Raw genomic sequence first — 23,597 nt, 5'->3', positions numbered from 1 at the left:
CCATTGTGGAAATCAGTGTGGAGGTTCCTGAGACAGCTAAAAATTGATCTACCATATGACCCAGCTATCCACTCCTAGGCACATATCCTAAGGACTCATCTCATTACCTTAGAGATACTTGCTCAACCATGTTTACTGCCACTCTATTCACAATAGCTAGGAAATGGAGCAAGACTAGATGTCCCTCAACTGATGAGTGGAGAATGAAAATGTGGCACATTTATACAATGGAGTTCTATTCAGTGGTAAAGAAAAATGAAATTATGGAATTTGCAGGGAAATGGATGCACCTCACAAGGATTATACTAAGTGAGGTAACCCAGGCCCAGAAAGCCAAATCCTAGCTACAAATGATTGGACTTCTATGTGAGTAGGAATAAAACTCAGTGGCAGAAGCCAGTAAGCTAGAAAGGGGATATAAAGGGAATACAAAGAGAAGGAAGGGGGACCTAATAGCATGGTATTGCATATATGTAAGAAGGAGAGCAGATTAATAGGGGTGAAAAGGCCTAAGTGAGGTCAAAGGAAGAGATTGAGTAAAGGAAAGGTGGAGGGAGGGATGATCAAAATCTAAGAGGATATAAATAAGTTATATGGAAACCTACTTTTTTGGACAATAGAACACTTAGAAGCCACAGATTGCTACTAGAAAGATTTCAGTGCCAGGGATGGGATACTTTCCAGTGAATTGTTGGCCAGGGAGTTCCCTGATACCCCCAAAACATTGCAGGCCATTGCCAAGGCTCTTGGTTTCCCACCAGGAATAGATGGTGTAAACCCTATTGCTGAAGACTCCACATACTTATGCTGCAAGGTCACTGAGAAATCCTGCTGGAACTGAGCTGAAAACCTCCTCCCTACAGACCAGCTGACAGAAAGCTGGAAAAAGCTATGCTGCATTCCAGTTCAATGGGAGAGAAAGAAATCACCAGTGGAGATACTCAACTGTGGACACTGCAAGCCTTAAATTTAGCTATCCAGGCCAAATGAGCCAACTGGTGCAATAGTGGCATTTCTGTTATGGGGAATACCAACTGCTGTCTAAGTACTCTGGAGGCCTGCTCTATGGGAGGAAGTACATGCCTAATACTGAAAACATATGACAGGGGAAGTCATGAGCCCTAGGGGTGTAAATATGGAGGTGTCTGCCTAATTGTTTATATTGTGCTCACCAACCTGCCCAGTAAGCACTTCTCATAATGTTCTTACCCATATATTAGTGCTACTCTCACTTTTGGCCTGAGAAGCTTCTCTTTTCAGATGGCAGTGACCTTGGGATGACTCAGAACACCATGGTACTGCGAAGTGACAGAGGAGTGCTTAGCACTGAAATATCTCAATCACACCTTCCAAGACTCAGGGTCCTTGTGGGCAACATGCCCCTCCAGACACAAAATGGCCTGGATATCCATGACCTCAAAGTGCCTGATACTACCTACACAAGACCATTGTAATAAGAAAAGATCATGACATCAAAATAAGAGAGAGACTAAGGGGGAGAAGAGAGATGATGAAGAGTGGAGTTTCAAAGGGGAAAGTAGGGGGAGGGAGGGGATTACCATGGGTTATTGTCTACAGTTATGGAAGTTGTCAATTAAAAAAATAATTAAAAATTTTAAAAATTGCTCTTTGGCCCAATGTGGTGGCTCACTCCATTAATCCCTGCACTTTCGAGGCAGAGGTAGGAGGACCTCTGTGAGTTTGATTCCAGCCTGGAACTACAGCCTGGGCTAGAGTGAGACCCTCTCGAAAACAAACAAATATGTTCGTTAAGTTATTGACTTGAGGGCTGGGGAGTTGGCTTACTGGTTAAAGGCACTTCCTTGCTGCTTACAAGACCTTCTGGCCCAGGTTTAATTCTGCAGTGCCCACCTAAAGCCAGATGTACAAAATGACACAATGCATCTGGAGTTCATCTGCAGCAGGAAAAGACCCTGGCACACCCATTCTCTCCCTCCCTTTCCTTCCTTTTCTCTCTCTCTCTCTCTCAAATAAATGGCCAGTAGCCTGGCATTTTAATCCCAGACTTGGGAGGCAGAGGTAGAAGGATCACTGAATTTGAGGCCACCTTGAGACTACTAGTGAATTCCAGGTCAGTCTGAGCTAGAATGAGACCCTACCTCAAAAAAAAAAAAAAAAAAGGCCGGGTGTGGTGGCGCACGCCTTTAATCCCAGCACTCGGGAGGCAGAGGTAGGAGGATTGCCTTGAGTTCGAGGCCACCCTGAGACTACATAGTGAATTCCAGGTCAGCCTGAGCCAGAGTGAGACCCTACCTCGAAAAACCAAAAAAAACCAAAAAAAAAAAAAAAAAGAAAGAAAGAAAAAGAAAAAGGAAAGGAAAAACTAAAATAATTAAATGTAAAAATAAAGTTACGACGGGTGCCACCGAGGGGGACTCTCAGCCGGCCGCCTCCACCCGCGCGGCAGCCAAAGCCAGGGCCCGAGGGGGTGGGCGTGGCGGCCGCCGAGACTCAACCCCCTGTGTTCGCTCAGGGGCGGTGCCGCTTCGCTCCCCTCCACCAGCTGCCATGAGGGAGCGCCTCCGCCCCAGGAAAAGAAGGAATGGCAAGGAAGAGGACACCTACCTTCCCCCCCTAAGCAAGAGGAGTAGTCTAACCCCAGTCTTTCAGGAGTCCTGAGACACCGAGTCTTCCAGCAGTGATGGTGGTGGGAGCAGCAGCAGCAGCAGCAGCCCGGACAGAGCCAGCAGGCCAGAGAGCAGCTTGAGCCAGGTCATCCCCGGATCCAGCCCCAGCACTCCTCAGCCGGTGCCCCAACAGTCTGCGCTGTGCCAAGGCCCGTACTTCTGCATCAATCAGACCCTGAAGGAGGCCCACTTTCGCAACCTCCAGCACCGAGCTTCTTGCCTTCTGTGAAGGGACAGCAGTGTGCAGATCCTAAATCTATACTTACGATTGGTTTTTAAACATTGCACACAAAAATGCCTGTTGGGGGCTGGAGAGATGGCTTAGCGGTTAAGCGCTTGCCTGTGAAGCCTAAGGACCCCGGTTCGAGGCTCGGTTCCCCAGGTCCCACGTTAGCCAGATGCACAAGGGGGCGCACGCGTCTGGAGTTCGTTTGCAGGGGCTGGAAGCTCTGGCGCGCCCATTCTCTCCCTCTTCCTCTGTCTGTCGCTCTCAAATAAATAAATTAAAAATGACCAAGAAAATATTAAAAAAAAAAAAGAAAGAAAGAAATGCCTGTTGGCTTCCAGTCTATATTTCAAAGAACAGGCTGACAGGCAGTTGTTTACTTGTGGTTTTGCTGCACTATTGCAGTTTCAAAGGGGCTTTGGAGCAATTTTTTATAGATGCTTAGGAGGGAGGGCATCAGATCCATGTCAAGGTAGTGTATGTTTGTGGAGGTCTGGTCTATGTGTTGCATCCATAGTGTGTCTGGTGCAGACTGATTTCCCAATCTGTTAATTAGAAATTCTTTTCTACTTTCTGTAAAAGGGCCTTTTAAAAATGCGGGATCGAGCGTCGTGGGGCGCCAGGGAGCTGGGCGGGCGCGCGCGGCCGCGACCACCCGCTAACCGCGTCTTTCCGGCGTCTCGTCAGCAGAGGGAGCAGCATGTCCGCGGAGGTCCCCGAGGCGGCGTCGGCCGAGGAGCAGAAGGAAATGGAAGATAAAGTGACTAGTCCAGAGAAAGCTGAAGAAGCAAAATTAAAAGCCCGGTACCCTCACCTGGGGCAGAAACCTGGCGGCTCTGATTTTTTAAGAAAAAGATTACAGAAAGGGCAAAAGTATTTTGATTCTGGGGATTACAACATGGCTAAAGCCAAGATGAAGAACAAGCAACTTCCTGCAGCGGCCCCCGATAAGACAGAGGTCACCGGCGACCACATCCCCACCCCACAGGACCTTCCTCAGCGGAAGCCTTCCCTTGTGGCTAGCAAGCTGGCGGGCTGATTAAAAGAGCTGAACTGCATGAGCCTTCAAATTCCCATTATTTCTCCTTACTATACTTAACCCACTTTCTGTTTTCTTTCATTCACCAAGTCATGTGAGACTGACAGCTTTGCAGGTAGCGGTAGTGTGTGCTGCTATTACAAGGGAATATACATGTGTAGAGGTTTTGGTTAATTTAACAGTGCACTGATGAAAAGGACATGTTAGAGCAACATACGTAATCTACTTGAACATAATTGTATATATTAACCTAACTCAGTGTAGGACTGGTTCCAGCAAGTAACAAGTTTTATGGTTTTACTGTTTTGGCTTTCCTTACTTCATCGTAATTATAGCTTTGTATGTCATTCTTATTTAATATAACCTCTGTTGTATTGATTTCTTCTATATTTTCCTCTTGGATTTTGTAAAACAGAAGTTTAAGACCACAAGTTGGAAGAAAATCACATAATTCAAACACAAGTAGATGGGCTCCAAAAGATTTGAACAACTGCTTGAACTTGAATGGCCTTAAACCTGTTTCAGCTTTAACAATAGAATTTTACTTGGGCAATATTTGCCCAATCTGGTGTAATTTGTGTGACTTCAGTGCTTAACAGCTGTGTTGATGCCAGTTCTCTTCAGTTCTGTAGTGTTAAGATGCCTTCCTTGTCAAAGATGTGAATGACGTGTGCATGTGCACTGACTGTTGCATTCACTTTTGTGCCATTTTTGTAAATACAATAGTTTTGCACAACCTTTTACAAATGTCTGTATTAATTTCACATATTAGAAAGATAATGTGCCAACCAGAAGCACAAGACTTCCTACACAAACAACTGTATGCCATTACTGGTTTTGTATAATAATAGTTTACAATCTTGATCTTATAGAATACCAAACTGAAATCTACTCAGTCTGTTTTAGAGAATTAAGCTTTTCATTTGCTACTAACATTCATGACTTTCAGTGGCCTTTTACAAATACGATATGTTGCTTAGGCATATCTTTTGTTCTATGCAGAATGTTTCATTTTGACTTATGACAATTGTAATTCATACAGTTTATGTAAACTTTCAGTGTAGAAACTACTTCCACACAACACTGGGAACAGTAGAGTTTTTTACAAAAGGCTTACATTCTATGCCTTCTGTTTTCTTCTCAGCCCTTTTTCTTTGTTTCTTGTGGTACTACTACAGCTGTTCCATTTACATGAGAGCATAAGTGTCTTACTTTTGCTCTCTAAACATTTAAATAAGATTTTCGTGGGAATTTTTGCAATGCTGAGGATCAAACCTGCTGTCTCACACATGCTAAGTAAGCACTCTATGACTAGGCCACACCCCCACTCCTAAGGGAACTTTATGATGAAATGTAGTTGAGAAGACCAGCCCTGGAAACTGTCAGGATAAGCTGAGTTTAGGTGAATAATTGTTAACTAATTACGGCGAACTAAGTAGCCTTGTGAGAGTGAAACGTAGGTAACTGACACTACGATACTTGGGCATTTCCTTCTATGGGTGCATTTTAATCTCAATTTAGAGTCACTTCTGTGTCTAGTTGGTGGCAGCTCTGTGACACTTTAGTTCGGACAGATTCACAAGTCCCCTTAGCATTCTTCCCCACGTGGTCCTGCACAAGGAGGGTCAGCAGCCAGAGCTCAGACTTTGATTCTCTGCCTTTGGCTCGGACAGGCCTCCCCTCTTGAATGTAGGCATCATTTATGTCTTAGCTTCTTTTATCTTCCTGCTGTTCTGTGGTCCCTCATCAAATAATAGGTGCCTGGAACCCAGCACCTGCTCTGGAAGGCTGATCACCATGCTTCATCCACCCTTAGCAACAGAAAAGCAGCACTCCAACCGTGCTCATCTGTCATCTCACAGTCCTGTTATATGTAAATGTACTTGTGAGAGCACGGAGGTTGTTGTGTAAGATGTCCCAGAGTAGAACTTGTGTTACAGCTAGTCTTTGTTTTTCATTGTAAGCCATCACCAGTAAATTCAAACATCAGACAAGGTTAATTTGAACGATTAGAGAGGCCATGTCATTGCTGACCCCTTAGGACCCCTGTAGTTTGTGGCAAGTGGCTAACACCTACTTAAGCTTTAATTTGTCAAACACGATGCTTATTTAACCTACCTCAAAACTTGTTGAGGATCTTTGAAATACTAAGTGCCCAGCATCAAATATTACTGTTTATATCAAAAGTAAATTTCCTCACTAAACCAGCCTGCCTTCTGTAAAGTCACATTGCTTTTAAAAAACCTCAGGATTTCCATAGGAAAGTCCTGCCATGAAGCTTTAGGGGTGTTTGCATAGCCTCCATCATTGGTGCTTGAGAGAGAGAAAGAGAGGCTTTGCACTTTTCTACCTTTGTTCTGCCTCAAAGCCCAGCTTACTGGAGGTGTTTTTACAGACTTTGTAATCATCACTGAAGATTTGATGAGATGAGCTTAATTGTTTCTATTTCAAAGTTGTTAAGAAATGGCTAATCATCTACAAATTAGTATTAAATTGAAGATAACTTATGAAAACTGATGAAGGCCTAGAATTACATGTCTCCTGTCCAGTAGTTCCTATTTTTTATAGTAAGCATTTTCTTGAAGGCTGCGTCCAGCTAGAACTACAGATCTTGGCGAGTAGGAATAGGGTTGCTTTGATGACTTGGAAGGAGCATGCTTGTACTCCACAAGTTGCTCAATAGCCATGGTGATACTGGTTTAAATAAGTCTTAGCTCTTCAAGGCCAGCATGGCAAGGCCTCTCCTTGTTATCACAGTTTTTACTTGATAGAACAAAAGTATACCTCTAAATTATTTATTGATACCTTAAAATCACACATATCCTCAGTCCAGATGTAATGCCGTCTTCTTAGAGCTGTGTTCTGAAGTTGGTGCTTGGTGATCAGAAGCAGGTGGTACCAAAGCAGTGTCCCTGATGGCCTCATCATGTTCCCAACGTTTAAGAGTATTCTTTTTGTTTTCCTTCTTTGACTTCCTCTTCCACCATTCCCACCCAGTGCATCCCTGAAGCCCACTGTTGGCTCTTCCTAAATGGTGTTACGGGCTGGTGAGCTGGCCATGCTGCCCACTATACCACAGCTTTGGGCTTTAGCTGTTCTGAAGCATCTGGATCTGAACAAAGAGCCTCTGTCCTCACTGAACTCAGCACGCACTGCCAGTCTTCCAAGGTCCCCTTCCCTGACTCCCCATGACACCTTGTAAAACGGATCCAAGGAACCTCTTTGGCCCATCCACAGATAAAATATTTTGATTCTGTTTTACTGTCTTCAGCCTTCTAAGTAGGTAGACTTAGGGGCTTCATTGTAGAAATCACTGGTGGTTGTGACAGCCACTCATGTATGTGTGTGTTATGTTATTTGTCAATTACATGGCAGTTGGAAACCCTCTTATTCCTTTTAACACCATCATCAAATGTGACTGCATCTCTACCATTTGTCATGCAATAGGACACTCGGCCTGTATTAAGAGGGCCAAGAGTAAATGCCTTTTTTGTTAAAGATGTCTGTAGAGTTGGCAGTTAATGCTGAGATTTGTCAAATAGCCCTTTCAAAATACTTGTGAAATATCAAAAAAAAAAAAATTGATCTACCTAATTTTTATTGATTTTAAAAAAAAAATGCGGGATCTTCAATCTTTTTCAACTCAATAAACTAGTAAAAAGTAACTAGTTTCCATGAAAAGAAAAAGTTTTCTTCCCAAACTATAGGAAGCCTGATTCTGTCCTGCACTGAAATGAACTGCCTGCCATCCTGCCTCTGAGTGTGTAGCTGTCTTATGGAAAATGCTCTCTGCTGTAGCCGAGCAATCACCCAGCTTCCACCAGGGACATGAAGCACCCTCCCTGGTCTTTTTGTTAGAGATCTCTGTGCCTGGGGAGAATGTCCTTCACTGCTAGACATCCAGAACACTGCTGTATCCATATTCCACCAGCCTGCCTTCTCAGTCACTAGGAGACAACAGTGCATTTCCCAACGTCGAGACATACTCGGTCACTCTGTGCTACAAGCTCATCGTGGCCTCACTGCTAAGGACACAGGAAGCTGCCTGACTGCCAAGTGAAGTAAGGTCAGGGAACCCCCCTGGACAAAGATTGTGAGTAGGATGGCACATTCCACCACTGAGGCCAGCTTGTGGCACAGAGACAAGGAGCCGAGTCACTTTTAAGGAGGACAGTGCAGCAGTATTTATTTAGAGAATGGGCATGTTTCCATGTTACTTAGTCATATTCAAGAGCCAGCCAAGTTTGAATAATGAAGGTGCCAATGACTCATCTTCCTCACTGATGAGGTGTCTGAACAAGGAGCCAGGATGTGTCAGGTCACCCTCTCTGGAGAATGCTGGGGGGGCCAACCTGCCATTGGATGTAGAGGAAGTTTTGCATTAAGAATCCACCCCAGCCTCCTGCCCGCTCCTCTCACCGCATGCTGGGAGGCCACACAGCTCAGCAAAGGCCAGAAGCACAGATGGCTCTAGGGAGAGGTTCTGTCAGTCAGAGTTTGAAAGGAAGTAGGCCAGCTTGGGATTCTGTAGTGATAGAACTCAAGTCTGAGGATGAGGCAAAGCCTAAGAATAAACGTGCATCTCCCTGCTCTTCCTTGGTAAGGTGGAAGTTAAAAGGCTGCTCGGGTGACATGGAGACTAGTGTTTAAGGGCCATGAAGGCCTTGGCAATAATTTTACTAGTACCACCCGATATTAAGGCAGATGTAATAATAATAAAGCAAACAACACTGTAAGAAGAGAAGCTGTTGGAACTCTCACATACACATATACACAATACAACTCAAAATACCCAGGAGGACTCCTGCAGGCTTAATGGATGGCATACCACTGAAACAAAACGGGTATTAAGAAAACATGAGGAAGCAAATTTTTTCTTCCCATCCAACTGAAAACCATGGAAGTTGAAAGCCATCCCCAGAATAGGAAGGTGTTCTCCACATCTGTCTGATGACAGTGCCAAGTTGGCAGTTAGTCTGTCACCCTCCTGACTCTATCCTGCCCTGCACATCTTCACAGCCTTTCTGCTTGAGGCTACCTGGCAGTGTCCAAGGGCGTCTTCACATTTCCCTTGGCTTTAGCTAGTGAACCTTGTACTCCGAGTGCCGCATTAAAGCCACTCTAGCGCACAGAAAAATAAATAAAGTTACAGGGTGTCTCCAATATGGTGGCTTCCCAAGATGTCCATGTCCAAATCTGCAACCAAGAGACTTGTCAAATTCGACCTGGAGGTGAAAGCGCTGATCCAGGATATTCACGATTGCTTGGTACCCTTAAGTGCACTCTCTTGAGTTGAACAGTAAAATGAAGGAGAAGCTTCAGCAGCTACCTCACAGGATACAGGAGCAGTCAGCCAGGGAGCAGGACAAATAGTCAGAGAAACAGCTCCTGCTCCAGGAAGTGGAGAACCACAAAAAGCAGATGCTCAGCAATCAGACATCCTGGAGGAAAGCCAATCTCACCTGTAAAATGGCCATCGACAACCTAGAGAAAGCAGAGCTTCCTCAAGGAGGAGATCCCTTAAGGCAAAGGAAAACCACAAAAGAGAGCCTGGCTCAGACATCCAGCACTATCACCAAGAACCTCATGGGGATCAGCAGGATGATGTCACAGCAGGTCCAACAGAGTGAGGAGGCCATGCACACAGTAGTCAACTCCTCGTGGATCATCCTCGATGTAAATGAAGAATTTAAATCCATGTCAGGTACCATCCAGCTGGGCCAGAAGCTCATCACAAAATATAACCGCCAAAAACTGACAAACAAACTTCTCATCTTCCTGGCCCTGGCCCTTTTCCTTGCTACAGTCCTTTATATTGTAAAAAAAAGCACCTCTTCCCCTTTTTGTAAGGTTTGCGTGTTTATGTTCCTCATTTGGGATCTGTCCAGGTTCCTCTCTAGAGCTCGCGCATCCCACCAGTTGCTGGCCTTGCTCAGTGGCTTGGGTGGAATGAGAGGAAGCGGCCCATGACCACCTCAGAAAGGGCAAACAGAACGGAAAGGGGTGCCTGCAGGACGGAGGGGGGGACACCATGCTCTCAGCTGTCCAGCACACTGGGTGGCTGCCAGGTGAATCATTTGAAGTCCAGCCACCAGGATTTGCGGATCATCCCTTCTGCTTCTCCTCCTGAGGCCTGAGGCCCGAGGTCAGGGCTGGTGGAGGAAACCGACGAGGTGGATGGGAAGGAGGATGATGAAAACTTGTGATCATTCCTTCAATAAACTTGATTGTACTTAAAAAAATAAAGTTACAAAATTCAAGCAAAAGTCAGGCTTGGATTTAACTGAATGGGTATTAGGACTGAATTTCCAACAATCTCTGAAATGCCTATAAACATAGTTCTTCTGTTTTGTCCCATGTAACTTATGCAAAGCAGAGTTCTCACTAAAAACATTAAACTGTCAGTCTACCAATATCAAATATTCAGCCAAGACTTAATTAATTATGTAAAAACAAACACATTCATCTTATTAGTATTCAAATTTGCTTTAGTCTTTAATAAATGACAAAATTATACACATATATATATGTATATGTATATGTATATGTGTGTGTGTATATACCAAAAATTGTTTTGAAGTAAATTTATTAACAGTAAATGTGGATTTATACACCTTTTATGTATACCTATATACTCAAGTGGTGTTAAAATTTCAGATGAAAGGGATCATGAGTAAAGAAAAGTTTAAGAATCCCTGTCCTAAGTAATTGAATATTCTAATTTGAAAATCTCTTTGGAAATGAACTACCATCCCTTAGCTTTATAAACCCTTACTCTTTCTCCCATTAAAGCTAATCTACTACATTTCAGTTTCTGAAATACTTCTATTATCACCTCTACCACACTACCCAAATTACTGCATTTATCTGGTGGTATACACCACTAATGTTTTCTTTAGTTTTTGGTCAAGTAGATTTGTTTGTTTGTTTGTTTTTGTCTTTGTCTTTGTTTTTCAAGGTAGAGTCTTGTTCTAAGCCCAGGCTGACCTGGAATTCACTATGTAGTCTCAGGTGGCCTCGAACTCACAGCAATCCTCCTACATCTGCCTTCTGAGTGCTTAGATTAAAGGCGTGAGCCACCATGCCTCACTTACAAGTACGTATTTTATATTCAGTGTATCCACATCTCCCACTCTCATGCCCTCCCCCTCCTGATAGTCCCTTATTCCCCTAGACAGTCTGTGACTGGCAGAGGTAGAAGGATCACCTTGAATTCAAGGTCAAGGTCAGCCTGGGCTAGAGTAAAACCCTACCTCAAAAAACCAAAAAATTTAAAAAAAAAACATGTGAACAAAATACAAGGGCACTGTATACCCTAAAATGAACAAATATCCACATCATGGGTATGCCAGAAGGAGAGGAAATCCAGGCCAAAGGAATAGAGAACATATTCAACAAAATGATTGAAGAAAATTTTCCAGATACAAGAAGCTTAAAAGAAGCAAAGTTTTTGGCCTCCTGATCAATTTCTTCTGTCTTGTCTTCCAGGTCAGAGGTTCGGTCTTCCATAAGAGTAACTCTGGGACTTCTGGTTAAGATGTCAGCATAGGTACTATGCCAAAGGAGCCTAGGAGGGAAAAAAACTCAGAAAAATACACACTTTTACTAAAATGTGAGGTGTACAGGAAACTGAAACGGCAGCGGAGAAGTAGAGAGAAGTAGAAGAGATCCAGAGCATCCAGCGTGCACACAGGCCAGCAAAAGCAGCTCTGGCAGGACTGCTGATTGCAGCGGTGGTGGCGGCTCACCAGAAAGCCGCCAGGCTTGGCTTGAGCTGCAGGAAAAGCCAGGTGAAGGGATTTTCCACTCACACCGGAGCTCTCCGCAAACTCAAGAAACATGAAGGGACAGCGACAGTGAACAACAGAGGAGCAGATAACAAGGTAGAAGAACACGTGAAACAGTGAAAGAACTAGAGCAGCATCGGCAGCCTCCCCTCCCCCACCACCAGGGCCCAGCTTCAATGAACAGAGCAGCAGTCCAGAGACCCAGCCACACCAACTTGAACCGACAGCGGGACCCAAGCAGGAGCAGAGGTAACTGGGATTACACCAGGGAAGGGTCTCACCTGGTCACAAGCTGACTTGGAACTCTCAACAGATCAGAAATCTTAACCTCTTTGTTGTCAAGATTAAGGGTGTGGGTGGGGCACCACACACCCTAGGGGACAATTAGAGGATCTGGTTGTCATAATACCTACTCTTGGATAAATACTCTGAGCTGTTTTTCCTTGAAAGTTTACATTATTTAGTTAAATTTTAGAATTTGCCTTTATTTTGTTCCACTCAGCCTACTTGAATGCTCTCATAGCAGGCAAACCCAACACCTAGGGCCACTTTTGTAGATATTCTGAAAATCTTGAGAGCCACACCTAATGCCTTAAACTCCTACCCTTAATTTATATAACATCAGATTGTCTGATACATCTAATAATACCCAGTTAACTAGAAAATCCAATCACTAAATAATCTATGATGCAAAAATATATACATTATAACACAACAAACACCAAAAATCAAGACAATATAAATCCACCAAGAAGTATTAATGCATCAGAGATGACCTCCATTGAGAATGAGTTAGAGGAAATGCCTGAGAAAGATTTCAAAAGAATGATTATAAATATGTTCAAAGAAGAAATCAAAGGAATCAAAGAGGAAATCAAAGGAATCAAAGAAGACACAGGACACCAATTTAATGAAATAAAGAGGTCTATAATAGACATAAGTAAGGAAGTAGAAATAATAAAGAAAAACCAGTGAGAATTCCTAGCAATGAAGAACACAGTTAATGAAATAAAAAACTCTGTAGAAAATCTCACCAGTAGAATGGATGAAGGAGAGGACAGAATATCTAAGGTAGAAGACCAGGTGGCAGATCTAATACAGTCCAACAAAGAGAAAGACAAACTTATAGAAAAGTATGAGTGGGAATTTCAAGATATTCGGGACACTATGAAAAGATCAAACATAAGAATTCAGGGCATAGTAGAAGGAGAAGAATTTTACTCCAAAGGCATAGTAGGCGTCCTCAACAAAATCATAGAAGAAAACTTCCCCCAAATTGGGAAAGAGGTGCCTATGCAGATACAGGAATCCTTTAGAACACCAGCCAGACAAAACCTGGAAAGAACCTCTCCTCACCTTATAATCAAACTACCAAATACACAAACCAAAGAAAAAATATTGAAAGCAGCCAGAGAGAAAAATCAAGTTACCTACAAAGGCAAGCCTATCAGGATTACAGCAGATTACTCAAAACAAACTTTAAAAGCCAGGAGGATGTGGAGTGATGTATTCCAAGTCCTGAAAGATAACAACTGTCAACCAAGGTTACTTTATCCTGCAAAACTATGCATTCAGATAGATGGAGAAATAAGGACATTTCATGACAAAAGCAAGCTAAAGGAGTATTTGAAGACAAAACCAGCTCTACAGAAAATACTTGAAAGAATCCTCCATACTGAAGAAAAAGAAAAGCACACATATAAGGAACTGGGGAAAAAACAAACAATACTCAAATACTAGTTAACACGAAAGGAAAGGTAAAACCAGAAGAACTACAAAAAATGGCAAAAATGAATACACACCTATCAACGTCTAGAGCGTTGGGGTCCCTGGGTAAGGGTCACGATGAAATCAGGACACAGGGGATGTAGAGAAGCTGAATCAACTGCAACTGCATACTTTATTTCTAGCACTGTTCATATTTGTACAGAAAGTAACCATGTAAGAAAGTCACTTCATACACACCAGATGTTGTTTTTAAACAGTTTTCTAGTGCACACAATAATTGAGGTATGGTATAACTTCTTCCTTAATAATATTGAACAAAGCAGTGATGGTTTATGTTCCCAATTAAACTTCAAAGTAACTCAGGCATGCAAAACACCTTTATCTAAGCAGAACCCACATTCTCAAGAGGCCTGAGCATAGGCAAAACATTCAGTCTTGTGGCCAAGAAGTATGCTTCTTGTTGACTTCAGCTTACTGAAGTCCCATGACCTCAGTTCCCCTTGCTCCAAGGAAACTATGAGAATTGATTCTCATGCTTAGCCCATCTGAACTTCCTCACACACCTTTCAATATTATCTCTTAATATCAGTGGCCTCAATTCCCCAACCAAAAGGCATAGGTTCACAGACTGGGTTAAAAAGCAGGATCCTTCAATTTGTTTCCTCCAAGAAACCCACCTCTCTACAAAGGATGGTCACTATCTTAGGGTGAAAGGTTGGGAAATGGTGTTCCAAGCAAATGGACCTAGCAAACAAGCAGGGGTTACTATCCTAATATCTGACAAGGTAAACTTCTACTCAGTAGTAAAGAAAAATGAAGTTATAAAATTTGCAGGAAAATGGATGGATCTGGAAAGGAGTATAGTAAGTGAGGTAACCCAAGCCCAGAAAGCCAAGCACCGCAGGTTCTCCTTCATATGTGGATACTAGCTACAGATGACTGGGCTTCTGAGTGAGAAGCAAAAACTCAGTAGCAGAGACCAGTAAGTTAAATAGGAGATATAAAGGGAAGAGAAAGGAAGGGAGGAGGGTACTTAATAGGTTGGTATTGTATATATATATGTAGAAGAATAGATTAACAGGGGTGCAAAGGCCCAAAGTGAGGTCAGGGGAAGAGATTGAGTAAAGGAAAGGTAGAGGGAGGGCTAATCAAAATCTACCAGGATGCAAATAAATCATATGGAATCCTCTAGTTTCAGGCAATGGAACACTCAGGAGCCATAGATTGTTGTTAGAAAATTTTCAGTGCCAGGGATGGGATACCTCCAGTGAGTTGTTGGCCAGGGAGGTCCCTGATGCCCCTAAAACATTATAGGCCATTGCCAAGGCCCTGTTTTCCCACCAGGTAAGACCCTATTGCTGAAGACTCCACATACTTGGGCTGCAAGGCCACTGAAAAATCCTGCTGTAACTGAGCTGATAACCTCCTCCATGTAGACCAGCTGAAAGAAAGCTGGAAGAAGCCATTCTACATGTAGTTCAATGGGAGAAAGAGATACCACCAGTGAAGATACTCAGCAGTGGACACTGCAAGCCTTATAATTGGCCAGCCAGGTCAAATGAGCCAATGGGTGCAATAGTGGCACGTCTGTCATGGTGGAAACCAACTGCCCTCCAATTGGACTCAAGGCCTGCTCCATGTGGGGAGGGGGGTACATCCCTGACACTGAAAACTTGAAACGGGTAGTCATGAGCCCTAGGGGTGTAACATCTCCTGATGTCTGGATAAGGATATATACTATGCTTATCAAACTGCCCAGTAAGCATTTCTCTTAATATTTATACCCTTATATCAATGCTACTCTCCCTTTGGGTAGAGAATCTTCTCTTTTCAGTTGGCAGTGTCCTTGGGATGACTCAGAAGGTATCATAGTGCTGGAAAGAAGTGACTGGAGTACTGAGTAACATCTCAATCACACCTTCCAAAGCTCAGGGTCTAATGCGGAAGAGGTGGCAGAAAGAATGTATGAGCCAAAGGAAGGGTAGGACTCCTTACAACATGTTCCTCCAGACACAAAATGGCCTGCATATCCATGACCTCACAGTGCCTAACACTACCTACACAAGACCATCATAAGAGGAGGAAAAGATCATGACTTCAAAATAAAAGAGAGACTGATAGAGATGGGGAGGAGATATGATGGAGAATGGAATTTCAAAGGGGACGGGCAGTGGGAGGGAGGGTATTACCATGGGATATTTTTTATAATCATGGAAAATGTTAATAAAAATTGAGAAAAAAAAGAGTAACTCTGTTAATGAGGGGTTCTACAGAGCTCTATTTGATATTTGTTTTTTGTTGTGCTATTTTGCATTGTGTCCATCTCTTTTCTGAGGTATAATTTCAGCTCACCACACAGACAGGGCAAAAGAAGAAACTCTCCAAGACATATCATAGTTAAAACTCTTGACAATGAAAACAAAGAGAGAGCAGCAAGAGAGGAAAAACCCACTAAACAAAAGCAATATACAAAAGCAATCCGATCAGAATTATGTCAGATTTCTCAAAGGAAACCGTGAAAGCCAGAAAGGCCTTGAATGGAACAGTTCAAAGTCTAAAAACCTATGGCTTCCCACCCAAGCTACTCTACCCAGCATAATAGATGGTGAAAGGAAAACTTTCCATAAAAGAAGTCAATTTAAGCCGGGCGTGGTGGCGCACGCCTTTAATCCCAGCACTTGGGAGACAGAGGTAGGAGGATCACTGTGAATTTGAGGCCACCCTGAGACTCCATAGTAAATTCCAGGTCAGTCTGGGCTAGAGTGAGACCCTACCTCAAAAAAAAAAAAAAAAAAAAGTCAACTCTATGGTTAAATGAACACAAAGCCAAGGCTACAGATATTTAGGGGATATTCCACAAGAAGAGTCAAACAACCAATCTCAAGAGCCCATAAGAATACCACAATAAGCAATACTAAAGTAGACTAAAAAAAAAAGTACAAAACACAAGAAAGCATGAAACCACATAAGGCACCCCAGCATAGCAGGGATTAAATCAAACTCCACAGTTATAACTTTAAATATTAATAGTCTTAACTCACCCATCACTTATCACTTATCAGGGTGGATCAAAAAACTGGACCCTGCTGGGTGTGGTGGTGCATGCCTTTAATCCCAGTACTTGGGAGGCAGAGATAGGAGGATCACATGAATTCAAGGTCACCCTGAGACTACATAATGGGTTCCAGGTCAGCCTGGGCCAGAGTAAAACCCTACCTCAAAAAAAAAAAAAAAAATTGTACCCTTCTATCTCTTGTCTTCAAGAAACCCACCTCCCCACTAAAGACAGACACCTCCTGAGGGTAAAAAGATGGGAAATTATATTCCTATCAAAATGAAATAAGAAACAAGCAGGTGTTGCTATATTAATATCTGATAAAATAGACTTCAAACCAAAAGTGATCAAAAAGGACAAAGAAGGCCACTTCTTTCTCACCAAGGAAACCATCCAATGAGAACATCACAATCATAAATCTATATGTGCCAAACACAGGTGCACCACAGTTTATAAAACAAAACTTACTTGACAGCAAAACAGAAATAAACACCAACAACATCATAGTTGGAGACTTCAGTACTCTACTACCATCAATGGACAGGTCATCCAAGCAGAAAATTAACAGGGAAATAATAGAGCTCAACAACACCATAGATCAACTAGACCTAACTCCAACTCTATAGAATATACATTCTTCTCAGCCATGCATGGAACCTTCTCCAAAATAGGCCATATATTAGGCCATAAAGTGTGCTTCCATAAATTCAGGAAAATTGAGGTAACTTCCTCCATCTTTTCAGACCACAATGCTTTAAAGCTAGAAATGAACAACAGGAGACACATCAGGAACTCCACCAGCTCCTGGAGACTGAACAACAATGAATGGGTTGTGGAAGAAATCCAAAAAGAAATTGTAAACTTTATAGAATTGAATGATAATAAAAACATGACTTACCAAAACTTATGGGATACAATGAAGGCAGTCCTAAGGGGAAAATTCATAGCATTAAATGTCTTCATGACAAAGGCAGAGCAATCCCAAATTAATAATATAACTGTCTACCTGAAGGCATTGGAAAAACAAGAAGACTCCAACCCAAAGAGCTTCTGATGGAAAGAACTAATCAAGATCAGAGAAGAAATTAATGAATTGGAAACTAAGAAAATAATTTTTAAAAATCAATGAAACAAAGAGCTGATTCTTTGAAAGCAGACAAGACTGATAAACTCCTGGTCAATTTGATCATGCAAAAAATGGAGAAGTCAAGCCAGGTGTGGTTGTGCAGGCCTCTAATCCCAGCACTCAGGAGGCAAAGGTAGGAGGATTGTAATGAGTTCAAGGTCACCCTGAGACTACATAGTGAATTCAAGGTCAGCTTGAGCTAGAGTGAGACCCTAACTCAAATAACAAAAATAATAATAAATCAATAACAAAATCAGAATTGAAAAAGGAGAGGTTAAGAAAAAGAAAAAAGAAAAAAGAGAGGTTATAACAGACATCAATGAAATTGGAAGAAACATCAGGGCATACTTCCAAAACTTATATTCCACAAAATTGGATAATCTAGAAGAAATGGATGAATTCATGGCCACATACCACCTACCAAAACTAAACTCACAGCAGTTTAATCTCCTAAACAAACCTCTCACAACCATGAAGATTGAAAAGGTAATAAAAAACCTTCCCCCCATGGGCTGGAGAGATGGCTTAGTGGTTAAGCGCTTGCCTGTGAAGCCTAAGGACCCCGGTTCGAGGCTCGATTCTCCAGGACCCACGTTAGCCAGATGCACAAGGGGGCGCATGCATCTGGAGTTATTTGCAGTGGCTGGAGGCCCTGGCGCACCCATTCTCTCTCTCTCTCTCTCTCTCTCTCTCTCTCTCTCTCTCTCTCTCTTGCTCTCAAATAAATAAACAAAAATAAATAAATAAATAAATAAAACCTTCCCCCAAAGAAAGGTCCAGGGCCAGATGGCTTCTCAGCCAAATTCTATCAAACCTTCATTGATGAACTGAAACCAATTTATCTCAAACTGTTTTGCATAACTGGAAACCAGGGAATCCTCCCTAACTCCTTTTATGAAGCTAGCATCAGCCTAATACCAAAAGCAGACAGAGATACAATAAGAAAATAAAACTATAGGCTTATATCCCCAATAAACTTAGATGCAAGTGTCCTGAACAAAATCCTTACAAACTGAATTCAACAACACATTAAAAGCATTGTCCACCCTGATTAAGTAGGCTTCATTCCAGGGATGAAGGGATGGTTCAATGTACAGAAACTGGTCAACATAATACACCACATAAACTTAACCATAAGAACCACATGATTATCTCAACTGATGCAGAGAAGTCCTTTGACAAAATACAACACCACTTCATGATCAAAATACTGGAAAAAATAGACATGGAGAATTTATATCACAGCACAATAAAGACCAAATATAAAGCTCATAAAGCCCAAATAATACTTTTAAAAAAATTTTCTAATAAGACTAAATTTATTCAATACCCTAGTAAAAGTTTTGATTATAAGTATCCAACAGTATAAAAAGTACAAAAACAGATCTGTAGGTCTCTAATATATTAATACAAAGGGCATGACTACGTAGACCACATCCTACAGGCAGGGAGGTGGAGGGGAGAAGGCTGGTTGAGAACTAGTAATAAATAAATAAATACAGAAGTAGAGATGATCCATCATAGCATATTCTACCACCAATGCTGCAGCCAAAATGTACAAAAGAATCCCATTTCAAAATAACACAGGAGGATGACGACTGAACTCTTATGCTCCATCCTCCAGGGCTATGGACAAGCCGACTGACACGTGCACATGGTGGCTTCAATTAGGTAGGCTGTTTCTGAGAAGAAATATAAATGTTTAGACTAAGAACTAGAAAACAATAGGATGCCCATAGAAAGTGGCTCACTCCTTACACAATTTCAACTTTACAAATCCAGTTTTCAAAGTGAGCATGAGTGGTGGTGTCTTAAGGCAGGCACATGTTCCTCCCTCATCGTGAGAAGTCTGAAGAGGTGCTATTGTACTTCCTGAACTTTTAAGAAAAGAAGTGATCAGAGAACTTTGGGTTGGGTTTGACTGAGCAGTGTCAGGTGAGGATTTAGACATGCAAGGCGTCCACATTCAGCATCTCAGTGCTCAGAAAGCCCAACTCAAAGAAGCCAAACATAACGCAAGTGACCACCTCTTTCTTCTAATCCACCTTAAATAGATGAGGAAAAAAAAAAAAAACCCAAAACCAGAATAGGTCAAACAGCTTAATAAGTCAACTAACTACTCTATAGATAAGACCTCCACAAAGGTCAACTGAGGTAATCCAGAGCTAAAACTGAATTGTGCAGCTTTCAATGATGTCCCCAGATAGTTCTGTAAGACCATCATCAACTATTTACACACTGCAAGCCTTCTAAGAAGCTGTCCCGAGAACCACGCACCTGTGTTCCTCTGCCAACCCGAATTAAGCAGTCAGTCCATTTTGCTAGTTTAGCATTTCTAACTGAGCATGTTCTCTACGTGTGGTGATGCTTTGGTACTATCTGCCTATGTTGTTCATCGTACAGGCTCACCTCCTCAGAAGAAGAAGCTCTGGTTCACACAAGGTCTTTTATCAATGTGAAGATGAAGCGGGTGACTCAGGATACATGCAGTTAAGCTACCTGTGTCTTTGGAAATTACATTCCCCTTCAAGTTCTTTGTACCAGAAAAGCTCATTCTGTCCCACTTAATAATCAGTAGTACAGGATTGAATAATCAGAACCTTGGCAAGACCTTAGTATTATTTAAAAACTATTAACTACCTCTAGGGGCAGGTCATGCTACTGTTAGGACAAATGATCCATTTGAGGAAAAAATGTAGCCAGCCATCCCCAACCATTGCCTCTCCAAACAGAAGGACCAAACTACATGTGGTTATCATACACAACAAATCCCACACCTTAGTCCCCTGAAGTCCCCTAAGTCCAGTCACTAGAAGGGGACTGTTGAAAAGACTTAAAGAGCACTTTACAGCAGCATTCGGCTTTCCTATGAAATAGTCAGCATCTTAAATATCATGTACACTTCTTTTTCATTGCAGTAAGTTAGACACTGGCTTCAGAGTTTGTGGGACTGGGGAAGGGGCACAACCCATTCAAATTTATTCTAGAAAATGTCTTTTGGCAGAATAGCAGATATCCAAGTGAAAAATAGAAGGGTCAGTTTGTTGCTTTGTGGTCTTTATTCAAAATTTAAGTTGCTTTCAGTTCCTGCAGGACCTCAGTCTCCACTCCTGAGTGGAGAGGGGCAGAGGCGCCGCCCTGCTCCTCCGGCTTCTCAGCCACTGCTTTCTTATTGCTGCAGCAGGGCTTGAACAGGTGAGTGTTGATGAGGACTTCCCCAAATCGGCCCTTGTAGATGATCCCACAACATATTTTCTGCCTCTTCCAGTATGTAAGGTCTAAAAAGGAAAAAACAAAACAAAACTGGTGTTCTGTTAGAGCTGGAAGCCATCTCTGTGTCTGAGCCATCCTCTGACTGGTTACTGTAACATGGAGACTGGGCTGGCGAGGCACTGGAGGTGGTACTGTGGGCATCAGAATTGTGACGTTTAAATTCCTTCCGCAGTCTACTGATCGGGTTACTTTTGATCCTGTTTCCAGATAAACTTTTCACTTTCTTTGGTTTCAGTGTTGTCTTTAGGCTGGGTCCTGCCCTTGCATCTACCACATGATTCCAGGGTTTTTTTTGACCCTACTGGCAACTTCTTCCATCTTTTTTTTTTAAATTTTTTTTTATATTTATTTGAGAGGAACAGACACAGAGAGAAAGACAGATAGAGGGAGAGAGAGGGAATGGGCATGCCAGGGCTTCCAGCCTCTGCAAACGAACTCCAGAGGTGTGCGCCCCCTTGTGCATCTGGCTAACGTGGGACCTGGGGAACCGAGCCTCAAACCAGGGTCCTTAGGCTTCACAGGCAAGCGCTTCACCGCTAAGCCATCTCTCCAGCCCTTCTTCCATCTTTTCACAAGCAGCACACAGGCATTGCACATATCTCCTGAGCGAGTCTCATGCAACCCAAAACAGCTCTGGAAGTCCTTTTCATAACGCTTGCTGTCAGTGAAACGAGAACTGGAGGACTTGGCTCTGCAAATACAACAGCCCTCTATACTTTGGTACATCTTTCGCTTGTGAAAACCAAACATCTTTTCGTCTGGGCAATAGTCTTCCAAGAGCACACTGGTCCACGTGCAGTGCTGTCGCCACTCTGTGGGCTCCGCCAGGCAGACCCCCGCGAGCACTCCGTCTGCCTCAGCCTGGTCCAGGAAGATTGTCTCCTGCACTTCTGCAGTTGCTACCGCAGCCCGGGAAGGTGTAGATTTCGCTTTCCTTCCCCAAATAATACTTAATGGGAAAAAACCTCAAGGAGTTCCCACTGAGATCTGGAACAACACAAGGGTGCCCACTCTTACCACTACTCTTCATCATAGTACTACAAGTACTAGCCCAAGTAATAAGATAGGAGAAAGAAATAAAAAGCATACAAATTGGAAAGGAAGAAGTCAGGTTAACCCTATTTGCTGATGACATGATCCTATATATAAGTGACCCGAAAGTCTCCATCTCAAAACTTCTGAAGGTGATTAATTTCTTCAGTAAAGTGACAGGATACAAAATCAACAGACAAAAATAAGTAGCCTTTCTATATGCAAAGGACAAATATACAGAGAAAGAAATCAGCAAGGCTGTCCCATTTCCAATAGCAACAAAAAATTAAGTACTTTGGAATAACACTATCCAGGGATGTGAAAGACCTATATATAAGGAAAACATAACTTAAGAAAGAAATCTGGGAAGACTTGAGAAGATGGAGAGACCTTCCATGTTCCTGGATAGGTAGAAGTAATATGTGAAAATGGCAATTCTGCCAAAAGCAATATGTAGATTTAATGCCATATGAATAAAAATTCCAGCATCATTCTTCATATAGATAGAAAAAAATGATCTCAAAATTTATATTGAATGCAACAGGCCTTGGATATCCAAACATATCCTTAGCAAAGAAAAACACCTCTAGAAGTATCACTATACCCAGTCTAAAGCTATATTACAAAGCCATAGCGACAAAAATGGCATGGTACTATCATAAAAACAAGACAGACAAATGGAACAGAATTGAAGACCCAGACCTTAGGTCAAGTAACTACAACTACATGATCTTTGACAAAAGTGTCAATAACATAGACTGGAGAAAAAACAGTATCTTCAATAAATGGTGTTGGATAAATTGGATAACCATGTGTAGAGAAAGGAAACTAGACACACTCATCTCACCACACACAAAAATCAAGTCCAAATGGATTAAATACCTAAAACTTTTCTATTGGAAGAAAAAAATAAGAAGAAGAAGAAGAAGAAGGAAGATGGCAGCATAGGAACCATGCCAAAGCAGTCTAGGGGAGAAAAATAAAAACAAAACAAAACAAAAAACAGCAAAATGCATTCTTCTACTAAGAAGTGAGGTGTGTAAGAAATTATTAACTGCAGCAAAGAAGTAGGAGAAATTCAGAGCATCTAGAGCCCACAGAAGTAGGCAAAAGCAGCTCCAGCAGTTGTAGCACCAGGTCAGCATGGCCACAGCCACAAAGCTCGACCTGAGCCACAGAAAAAGCCATGTAAGGGGATTTTCTGGCCTCCTCCTAAACTCAAGAAATGTGAGAGGAGTGGCTTGTGAAAAAGAGGATTACAAGGACCAGCAGGAGAACTTCAGCCACCATCCATGGTCTCCCCTCTGCCACCACCAGCACAAGCACCAGCAAGCACCAGAGACCTGGGATGGGATCTCACCTACACAACACCCAGCACAAATGATCAGAATAGTGACCAACTGATCCAGCCAGCCTACCTGAGCCTACAGCGCAGCAAAGAGGGAATCAAGCAGGTATGCAGCATAAATTCGCCAAAGCCATCCCAAAAGGTAACTGAGATTACATCAGGTCAGTACCTGCCAAATAAGCCTGGTATATAGGCTTGAATTGGAAATGCAAATTGCAACTTCCATGTCAGGGTAAATTATAAGTTAAATCTGATGGATGGTCAGACTTGACATTCTTAAATAAGCTATATTTTGGGCTTGTCATTTGTTGCTTCCTGGCTTATAGTGCCTTTGT

At 42.4% G+C, this 23,597-nt stretch overlaps 1 protein-coding gene and 3 pseudogenes across 1 annotated transcript; 3 read left to right on the top strand and 1 right to left on the bottom strand.

The window, feature by feature from the left end:
- Nucleotides 1-1,292: 1,292 nt before the first annotated feature.
- LOC123460256 lies at nt 1,293-3,046 on the top strand (annotated as a pseudogene).
- A 518-nt stretch (nt 3,047-3,564) lies between these two features.
- LOC101612741 (cAMP-regulated phosphoprotein 19) lies at nt 3,565-4,649 on the top strand. The gene has a single exon (XM_045147823.1). The coding sequence runs from the start codon at nt 3,575-3,577 to the stop codon at nt 3,911-3,913; it is 339 nt and encodes a 112-aa protein (XP_045003758.1). The 5' UTR covers nt 3,565-3,574; the 3' UTR covers nt 3,914-4,649.
- A 4,428-nt stretch (nt 4,650-9,077) lies between these two features.
- On the top strand, nt 9,078-9,883 carry LOC101609912 (annotated as a pseudogene).
- Nucleotides 9,884-20,689: 10,806 nt separating this feature from the next.
- Nucleotides 20,690-21,638, bottom strand: LOC123460255 (annotated as a pseudogene).
- Between the last annotated feature and the right edge of the window lie 1,959 nt (nt 21,639-23,597).

This window comes from Jaculus jaculus, chromosome 4 (assembly GCF_020740685.1).
Source record: "Jaculus jaculus isolate mJacJac1 chromosome 4, mJacJac1.mat.Y.cur, whole genome shotgun sequence".
Classification (NCBI taxonomy): Eukaryota; Metazoa; Chordata; class Mammalia; order Rodentia; family Dipodidae; genus Jaculus; species Jaculus jaculus.
This window is presented reverse-complemented; position numbering and strand designations above follow the sequence as displayed.

What these genes read in the sequence shown, in the direction of transcription:
- LOC101612741 (XM_045147823.1), top strand. Translation starts at nt 3,575, where the DNA reads ATGTCCGCGGAGGTCCCCGAGGCGGCGTCGGCCGAGGAGCAGAAGGAA.